The sequence below is a fragment of the Asparagus officinalis genome, chromosome 4, assembly GCF_001876935.1.
Source record: "Asparagus officinalis chromosome 4, Aspof.V1, whole genome shotgun sequence".
Classification (NCBI taxonomy): Eukaryota; Viridiplantae; Streptophyta; class Magnoliopsida; order Asparagales; family Asparagaceae; genus Asparagus; species Asparagus officinalis.
In genome coordinates this window covers 48,432,485-48,443,135 of record NC_033797.1, presented here as the reverse complement: position 1 = coordinate 48,443,135, position 10,651 = coordinate 48,432,485, and the positions used below count along the sequence as shown (strand labels likewise).

At 35.2% G+C, this 10,651-nt stretch overlaps 1 protein-coding gene across 6 annotated transcripts; it reads right to left on the bottom strand.

Moving 5' to 3' along the window:
* LOC109837393 (plectin-like) lies at window positions 207-10,404 on the bottom strand. Of its 6 annotated transcripts, XM_020405625.1 has the most exons (7): window positions 10,223-10,403; window positions 10,049-10,135; window positions 9,681-9,849; window positions 8,230-9,590; window positions 1,881-1,972; window positions 934-1,008; window positions 207-498 (listed from the first exon to the last, which is right to left on the bottom strand). In XM_020405625.1, exons 2-4 carry the CDS (start codon window positions 10,066-10,068, stop codon window positions 8,289-8,291), a joined length of 1,491 nt encoding a protein of 496 aa, XP_020261214.1. In that variant the 5' UTR covers window positions 10,069-10,135; window positions 10,223-10,403; the 3' UTR covers window positions 207-498; window positions 934-1,008; window positions 1,881-1,972; window positions 8,230-8,288. The 6 variants fall into 6 exon arrangements, with proteins under 6 accessions (XP_020261214.1, XP_020261215.1, XP_020261213.1 ...); XM_020405626.1 differs by lacking the exon at window positions 934-1,008 and having other exon boundaries at window positions 8,235-9,590; window positions 10,223-10,404; XM_020405624.1 differs by lacking the exon at window positions 934-1,008.

Here is a 10,651-nt window from a genome sequence, read left to right as displayed (position 1 = left end):
AGAAAGTCATTTTCTCTTGTTTGGTTACCTTTCTAAGAAAAAGAGGAAGACAATTATCACAACTTAATTTTAATTCATACCTTTTGGAATTAGATTTAGATTTTAGATAATTACAAAAAATAATTAACAAGCAGAAACACAACCACAATTCTACTAATTAAAAAATAACATTTCTCACATATAATATTTGCAGAAAGAATGGTCAATGAGAGAACCAAAACAAATTTAAAGTAAATGTCAAGATATTCCTAATATAAAGTATAATCTATTTCTAGTCACGAAAATTATTATAATCAATTTCATATAGAAAATCTTAACCAACAAAGTCTATTACAATCAATTTTATATAGAAGATCTTAACCAACAAGTCTATTACAATCAATTTCATATAGAGATTCTTAAAGAGAGAGAGAGAGAGAGAGAGAGAGAGAGAGAGAAATATGCTGAAGTCCTTGGTTTTTGACTTTAGTGAGCCCATCAAAACATCAATCTCGCATCCTTCACCCCATGAAATTAATTCAAAAAAATTCAAATAAGTAGAATATAAACATCGAAAACCTATAAAATGAAGTCTTAACATTTTTTTAGAAGCAAAATAAAACTACCACTCATCGTATCATGGTTCTTTTCTTAAAACTAATCATCAGAAATGATAAAAGTAACTAATCAACGTAATGTTAAGTTTGTCCTAGAAACATATGGCTTTGTGTTCTAATATTGTGAAATTTACTGAATACTTCCAAATGGAGAGATAACTTGAAGGCATGCTTATTGTAAATCTGTATATAAATCAGTATGGGAGAAAAGAATTTCAAAGCAATAAACTTAGAACTAGAAAAAATTTACTGTAGAATGCAATGTAATAGTGACAAAAATTTTAACAATTTTATAAAGAAAGACGAATCAAAGATAGCAGTGATTTAAAAAACTTACGCCTTCTTCTTGCCGCCCTTTTTATTGTGTTGATTAAGCATATGATGAGATGGTATGATCAATGGATTAATGATCCTGGTGGAGGTCATTTACATGAGCTAGGGTAAGTAACATTGCATGCATGTAGTCTAAACAAAACAGCAACAACTTCTTGAACATAAATGTTCTTTACATTTTCACACCCACTAGCGTGTATATATCCATGTTCCTTTGTGTGTGCGCATGCGCATGTGCGTGTGGTTTTCCAGCATTCTAATTGATTGTTGTGTTATATAAACTGCACAAACAGTACGGTATTAAGCTGCTAATGACTTGGGCGTACTGATGGCCAAAAAGCTTTCAGACCAATGACTTAGGCGTACTGATGGCCAAAAAGCTTGGTCTGAAAGCGAACGCCCAAGGGCTTCGAACATTGCTATAATAAATACATCATATTAGTGTAGAGGAAATCCAATAACACCTTATTAAGTAACTAAATGAGCAAATAGAGAAAAGTCTACAGATTCTATACTCATTGTCTAGAAGCTTTCAAGAAAAGGGTTTACCTCAGACTAATTTGGTGAGGTTATGCAATATAAGGAGTAATGTTTTCACACTTTTTTAGATGTGAATTATGTATAAAGAGCAGGAAAGGAAGGGATATATTAAGCTTCCATGGATGGAAGTTGCAATAAATGAGCAGGAAAGGATTGCATTCTGCTTTTGAATCTGGCCCTTAATGGGACTGGCCAGTGAATGGTGATCATTGAAATCAAAGTGTCAAACTGAAGTAGATAGCTTATGTTTGATAGTTATGATCATGTGCTTGATATTGTTTTCGCATTCATGTATTAGACGATGAGTTTATCATGTGTTGCTTCAACTCATTATCAGAATGTGTCAAGGACCATAAAGGAAAGAAAGTCTTTAAATAAACATTCTCCTTAAATAAAATCTGTTTTATTTACCTTGTTTCCAACAGCTAGATGAGTACCATCAGGTTTGAAAGTGATGTTGATATTTTCTCCACTGAGTTCAACTTGTTGAGAGCATTTTCCACCTAGAAACCATATATTAGTAAGCAGGTAACCTTTAAAAAACAAGTAATTATAAAACTGAATTGTCTCTTTAGCAGCTACAGCATTTCTAGAAAAGTAAAAGCACCAAAAGAGTTACATTCATGCAAGGAGTAACTGAGTTTCTAAGATGCCTCATAGGAAACATGCCCTATTTTTGCACATTTCAAAGAAACCAAAACTTGTGTGTTCTCTAACTACTTATATCACAACCATAAGTATCGTGCTACAACACAGACACAATAAACCGGTAGCAATTCTTCGTAATTATTAAACTGTTACATGATTATATATGCATTTTTTTGTAATACATTTATATGCAGTCATAAAATTATATTTATTGTGTTGGTACTCATAAATGAAAGAACTTAAGCAGGAACATTATTTATAAGACAATTATCAATGGTAGGAACAATGTACTCTATTATTACATATGTTTTGAGACTACAAAAAGTTCAATATCAAAGTCATGTACGACCACATCAGATGTGCTTATTTCAGTTAGGCAGGCTCTCTTACGTTAAATTTATACGTACCAGATAATGTTTAGTAATTAGTATTAAGATATTTGTAAGCATTTTGACACCGTATTATATACCCCTCAAAATTAAGCAAAATGGGGAAGTCGCTGATCCGTCCTTCAAATGGTGGAATCATAGAACATATTGCCTAAACCCATTATTTTACAAAGATAACTGCCAAAATCCAAATTTTAGGTGTAGCAAAAGTTCTCGCCTTTTTTTTGTTGGAGGATGTAGGATGAAGCTACCACTCAGCCATAGACTACATAACAATTATACAACATAAAATACATAACATAAAACACCCATAACATGCAAAACAAAATTCTGACCAACCATAGTTCACCAGAAAAAAGCAATTTTTTCTATAAAACACAGGAAAAATACTAGAGCTAATGCGACAGCAACTACCATTGAGATTCAAAGTTCCAACGGAAAAGGGGTAAACCACATAACTCTTTTATGCTGTTTCAACATATATTAAATTAGTTGAATATATCACAATAAAACAGTCAGATAACTGTGCAATTGAGGTACAAAAATCTTTAATTTTTTCAATATTCATGCTAATATTTCACCATAAACGGCATCAAAACGCAAGTCAAATGATTTGAGGACACTTCCTACGAGCATCCTATAGACAGAACGTCTTGTCTCCTGCCGTAGTTACGACCAAGTCATTGTGCTTAGGATCCCAACACAACTGATCCACACTATCGTGTGCCCTTTCAGTTCAACATCTCTCACTTTCCTCTAAATTAAGGACACAAAACAAAGATTCTTGCTACTTTTATTCTACACAATCAAATGTAGAATGGGAACACTGTTTTCTTGCAGGAATATAAACTTCTATATTGAGGATATGAAGGGAATAAAACTAGAAGAAATTAATCTAATAGAGCTATGGAGTAAAAGAACTGACAAATTCTATCATGCAAATTCTATGAATTATAATGGCACCATGAGCTATCAATCAAATAATTTTGGCTAGCAGTATATTATAAATTACATTAAAAAATCTAAATTTCTGCCATTTCCCTTTACGACAAAGCTACTAAACAATACAAAAGCTAAATTTGGAAGAGCAGATAATAAGTAAATTTTGTTAAAAACAAAAGTTCTGCTAGAAATTAGATGGTAAAGCCCATATCAATTGCAAAAATAAGTAAATTTTGTTAAAAACAAAAGTTCTGCTAGAAATTAGATGGTAAAGCCCATATCAATTGCAAAAATTAAAACCCTAGAAAATCAAAATATGGAATACTAGAAATTAGATGGTAAAGCCCATATCAATTGCAAAAATTAAAACCCTAGAAAATCAAAATATGGAATACTTGTAATTAAAAAAAACCCTAGAATCTAAACTTACCTTCTCTTGATCTGAGGATTGGGGATCGGAGATAAGTGGAGATCGGGGGGCAGGAGACGAGATTGGAGATCGGGAAGTGGAGATCGAGGGAGAGAAGATCGGAGGCTAGAGGTGATCGAAGGTGGAGCTCGAGCTTGAGCTCGAGAAAGAAGAGATCGGAGGCCAGAGGTCGAGCTCGAGCTCGAGCTAGGTCGACTAGGTCGGGGATGGAGTCGGGAATTTTAAGGAGGCGTCGGGGGAGATTCTCTCTCTCTGTCTCTCATTTTCGCTCTGTTTGAGTTGAGAAAGGAGAGGGGAACTAAAAATATACGTGACTTTCTCTGCTGATTTTAACATTCACTTTCCTTTTCATTTTCTTTCAAACCAAACAAGGAAAATATACTTTCTATTGCACTTTCTTTTCCTTTCCTCTACTTTCCTTCAAACCCACAAAACAAAGATTCTTGCTACTTTTATTCTACACAATCAAATGTAGAATGGGAACACTGTTTTCTTGCAGGAATATAAACTTCTATATTGAGGATATGAAGGGAATAAAACTAGAAGAAATTAATCTAATAGAGCTATGGAGTAAAAGAACTGACAAATTCTATCATGCAAATTCTATGAATTATAATGGCACCATGAGCTATCAATCAAATAATTTTGGCTAGCAGTATATTATAAATTACATTAAAAAATCTAAATTTCTGCCATTTCCCTTTACGACAAAGCTACTAAACAATACAAAAGCTAAATTTGGAAGAGCAGATAATAAGTAAATTTTGTTAAAAACAAAAGTTCTGCTAGAAATTAGATGGTAAAGCCCATATCAATTGCAAAAATTAAAACCCTAGAAAATCAAAATATGGAATACTTGTAATTAAAAAAAACCCTAGAATCTAAACTTACCTTCTCTTGATCTGAGGATTGGGGATCGGAGATAAGTGGAGATCGGGGGGCAGGAGACGAGATTGGAGATCGGGAAGTGGAGATCGAGGGAGAGAAGATCGGAGGCTAGAGGTGATCGAAGGTGGAGCTCGAGCTTGAGCTCGAGAAAGAAGAGATCGGAGGCCAGAGGTCGAGCTCGAGCTCGAGCTAGGTCGACTAGGTCGGGGATGGAGTCGGGAATTTTAAGGAGGCGTCGGGGGAGATTCTCTCTCTCTGTCTCTCATTTTCGCTCTGTTTGAGTTGAGAAAGGAGAGGGGAACTAAAAATATACGTGACTTTCTCTGCTGATTTTAACATTCACTTTCCTTTTCATTTTCTTTCAAACCAAACAAGGAAAATATACTTTCTATTGCACTTTCTTTTCCTTTCCTCTACTTTCCTTCAAACCAAACAGAGCCTTAGTGATCTCCCAAACAGGACAATAGTGTATAAATACTCTTTTTTTGCGATCCTCAATTGAGCCCTGCTACAAGGGTTCATCTACAATTAACCCTTCTATTTCCGAATTCAAACTCCGTTCACATGTAGGTTGGTATTCTGGCGGTCCTGATATTAAAAAAGAAAAATGAAAAAAGAAAAAAATAAAGAAAAAGGAAACGAAGATTATTAGCATGTGTCCAACAAAGAATATCACTGCTTGATCCAGTAACAAGTCACATACATAACACAAAATCATAATCATTGACATTGACACGAGGTATTGTGCTATAATTTTGACTTATCAGTATAGTACCATTTCCCCAAAATATCCACATACCCATACAAAGATGCAACAACTGGAAAACATGTCCATTGAATTTATCGGTAGATACTATTCCATTGAATTTATCGGTAGATACTGATACGTCTATGATTACCCACCATCACATGAGTTGCTGCACAGCCTCTTTAGTATGCTATATGGCAGCAGCACGCGACTCTGATGGCAATGCCTCAGAGCATACTCGCACGCAATGCACGAGTCATGTCCTCCCTCTCTATACCCCTTGCATCCGCGACTGCACATGCTGATGACGCGAAGAGGAGAAGCTTCGGGAAAAAGGCAACATGTTTAACATTCCATTTCTTGAAATCTCTCATGTTCTTTGTCCAAGGAATGATAATTCCCGGGCCAATTTATATAGAGTTCACGGGACAAAGGGGGAGCTTAGACAAACATGCTGGTGGTTATTTGGAAATAAGTTGCTCGAACCACTAAGGAAACTAACAAAGATCATATGTCACACATCTTTATGCTAATAATCACTCTCAACATGGTGTAATTTAGATTCTTTTTTAGTGTGTAGCGTAGCAACTAACCATAATATAAGAAGAAAACAAAATATGGCCTTTCTATTCTAAGCAAATTTGTAATATCAATAGGACTTATTGCTTCAGTTCTAAGTGTTTGCTAATTTACTCTAAACACGTACCGTGAATGGCAATTCATTTTTTCTAAAAGGATTTACACTGGCTCATAAGTAGTTTGCAGCATAACGGAAAATAAAATTTGATATTAAAAGTCACATATAAGATAATTTATTGATGGTATATAATTTTACCTGTCTTTATATAATTTTACCTGTCTTTAAAATTATGTTAAAAAAAATTTGAACTCCTTGGTCCGTGTGCACTGATGTACATGTTTTTTTTTGTTTTTTCTAATACTAGAGTCTGTGCGTAGAGAGGGTTTTGAGTTTTTATCCGTATTCTTCATTTCCGTCCTAAAACATGAAGTTGTATAATAAATCACCTTATACTTTTAGTCTTCAACATCCCCTAAGCCTCTCAAGTTCCACTATCTCACAAACCAGGTCATAATCCCATCACCCTTCAATTTAACAATGCTCTTTGAATCTGGAAATTGTCCTCAGAACTCCATTCATTTGACAACATCCAACTTAACCTTTCATAAAATATTGCTATAATCATTTACAGAACCCTAATGACAAATTTGAAGAGTTCAAATGACACTAAGAAAGTCATGAAAAAGCATTTCAGTATTAGTTTTACGTTCTGCCCAACAACCAAATCTTGGTAGTAGAAACAATAAATCCTTATGTTTGTGACATTTATTTAGCTGCATATGTAATGATTAAGAAGCAACCACGCCTGCGGAAAAAAAACTAGTCGTAAGTCCTCATGAAAAATATTCTTAAGCATCGACTCTGTCATTTTTGTCCCAATTTCATTTAAAACAGCTTAAGGCTTTCCTGTAGTTAACTTCCTAACTAATTTCATAAGCTTCGAGCAAAGAATCACAGGCATGGCACATACAAAAAAGAAATGCAAGAAGAGACATAAGAGTAATTACAATATAATTGATATGCACTTCAGACATCAAACAACATTACCATAGAAATATTAGCGCTGCAGATCACATCAAGAGAAAGCCAATTGACTACATCAAATGCACTGCATATTTCAATGGACTTATGAAAGAGAATACATTATATCATGAGAAACATAAATGGATCATGTAGCCAACTTCTAGTAGAAAAGATAAAGGTATATCTTTTAAGTAAGATATGTACCTAATTTGATTCAACACCCTTGGGTTTTATTTGTTAATTAAAAGAGAATGTTTTATAATGTCCAGACTGTTGTGTTTTTTAAAACATTATGACCTGCCTTTAAAATTGATGTTATTGGGTAAATAATGTTTAACATGGACTCATGTAGAATTTAGTTCTTGATGTATACACGAAGGTATGCATACTCCCTCTTTTCAAGATTTTTTCCATTTTGTCAATATTTTGTTATATCAGTGCCTATATGACTATGTCCATGTTAGTGCAACATGTTCAGATCCATAAAAAGCCAATAAGGTCGATTAATAAATTGAGGAATCTATCTAACTGATGACATAGAGGCTCGTAAAACTGAAGGTTTATATACTCGAAACCTTGCCTATAATAAGGAGAGTGTGCACAAAGAAAAGAGAGAAAACAACATCATATCTTCGGTAAGCAAAGAAGATACGACAAGCATAATACCTTTGAGGAAAGCTTCAGACAGATTTCATTATATACTCGCCATGCAAATTTCTAAAAACTCTAATGAGGTGTTGCTGCAAGCTATCCTTTTTTTAATTGACTATGTGTCTAATGCAAGCAAATGGATCAACAAAACCAAGCACACGACATAATAAACATAATTTCACAATTTGAAAAATGAATTCCACTTGTGAAAACTTTCCCTCCTTTCCTTGTGTATATGGCCTAGAAACTTTTCTTATTTAGCATCCAGCTTGTTTCGTTGAAACGATAAGTTAAATTTCCAATATTCATCTAGACAAAAGAAAACAGCCATAAAGAGAGGACACAAAGATATGATGGCATTTATTGAATTCTCAGCAGCAGAAGGATGCACCATTCTATTTGTATATATATTGCAATTTTTTGTATTTAGTCACAATGAAAGGAGTTGGGTACGACAGAACCTGACTTTTTTCCAGAGCAAGCACTACTCCTGTAAGGCTCTCAATAATTGAGTTGAACTCTACTTATGGAAGCTCCTCCTGCTCAGCATTTCCCCGAATCTTTTCAGCACATTCTTCCTCTTCTTCTTTCTCGTAGGCGAACCATTAAGATAATCTATTCTGTTTGACTGAACCCCAGAAATATGATTGAAATCTATGGCACTTGATTTCCTATCTTCAGTGTATACAGATGAAGGAATTACAGAATCAGATACATTGCTAAGTGAAGGAAATAACTGTTTTTTTGGCTCCGCTGATGGCTCGTCTACACCGAGAGAATGCCTTGAGCTTTTTGAAGGTTTGCTTGTGGTATCCATAAATGGAGTCGCAGCGAGAAATCCCTTTAACTCCTTTACACTATCAACAGCCGTGGCTTCACTGACTTTAAGGCGCTGGTATTCTTGTTTGATGCTTTGCAATGAATTCTCCTTCTCTGACAATAATTCCTCGAGTTGGGAATTCTCTTTTCTAGCAATCTCTAGGGCTTCTTTAACCCCTGTAGCTTCATTCACTGCTTGTTTTAGTATGTCCCGAAGCTTAGAAGTCTCTTCCCTTGACTCCCCAAGCGACTCAATCAACTTCTTGTTCTCTAGCTTCAGTTTGGTGCTCTCCTCTTCAGTGACCTTCATCAAATTCATAATTTGACTCTCTTTTTCCTTCCATTCAGTAGCATAGTGCTCTGCGTCCATCCTCAATCTTTCAGATTCTTCCACTGATGATCTCAGTTTCTCATCTACGATCTTAAGTAAAGATTTAGATTGCTCAGCTTCTAGTTTCGCCTTCTCTATCTCAGATTGGGCGTTAGAGAGTTTTGCCTTCACTTGACTGGCGTCAGTAGTTACTTCTTTGAGTGCAATAGCCAAATCATCCATCGCCTTCTTGCTCTTCTCTTCTGCTTGCGTAGCCAACTTGAGCTCATTCCTAAGCATTGCGATCTCCTCCTGTGCTTGAATAATATCTAAAGGATACCGCTGTCTTCCTCCATTCTCAAGATTATTGCGAAAGGAACTCTCCTCTAAGCTTTTGATCTTATCTTGCAGTGAATGTATCTCTAACTTGGCCTCTTCGAGTAATATCTTTGTCTGCTCGAGTTGTTTAGTTTGTGAGGTCAAAGATTCTAGCATCTTCATTTCTGATTCTTTTGCCTTCTCCACCTTCTTCTCCAAAACCTCCATCTCTTCCTTATTGCTAAAAGCCAACAGCTTCCTATTGCTTCTCAACTCCTCAAGATCTTCTAGAGCTTTCGTTCTCTCATCCCTTGCCCTCCTCAGCTCCTCCTGAAGATGATGCAGCTGCATCTCCGAACCTCTACTGTTTTGCTTCTAAACAAGATTCCCATTAAACAAGGCCCACATAAGAAACACCTTCCTTAATCAAAAAGATCCCCGAGTTTCTTGGAAAAAAAAAATTACCTCCGTTAATGAAGAATGCTTGCCTGTAGGCTTTTTATCAGACATCTTAGCTGCTTTCGAATCCGGAGGCTCGATGGGAAAGTTCAACCCCTTAACTGATTTAGACGATGCTTGCGTTGATCTAGGTAATGAATGAGATCCTTGTGCTAGCACTTCAGCATGCCCAGATCTTTACAACATCAAATAAAGAACAAAAATCACTCAACTTAATTATAAAACCGAACCCAAGAGTAAATAACAGAGACCCATCAAATCATACCCATCATGAAACCACATGATATAGATTCCGGATCAAAAACCCGGTTGCAAAATCCTGATTTTGTAATTTAAATTAAAAAAAAACGCGAAAAGGCGACGACTTTAAATACCTGGGCTTGGAATTTTGCATTTTTAGAAGAGACCCAGATGTTATCTCCGCCAATAAACTCGGTGTTCTCTTCCTAAAATCCAGTACCCTATCAAAACTTAATTAGGGGAAATCAAGATGAAAAAAAAAGACGCTATTGAGACAAAATATAGAGACTGAGGTTATAGGCCGTTACCAGAATCAAGACATGCGGGGCTCGCCCTGTTGTGTAAGAGATCTGAGACTGAGGCTTTGTTGAATCTTTTCTTTTCTTTTAAGGAATGACTTTTGTTGAATCTGAACATGCTTTTACTCTATATTTTGATTAAATTAAATGATTATTTTAAGGGATTGAAAGATCCGAGAAGGAAAGGTTTATGGGGTTTTTGTTATTTCAAACACCAGAGTTTTGCTATTTATAAATTAGATCCTCAAATCTTCATATTACTAAACTAGAGCAATAAATCTATTAAGTTGTTATAAATAAGACCCTCAATGTGTAAAATTGTTTTAGATAGAACCCCGATTTTGAACAAACATGACGATTTGGTGGCCTGAATTGGAATATGAAGATTTAGGGGGTCTAAATATAGGCTTAGCAAAGATATAGGCTTTGACATAAAAT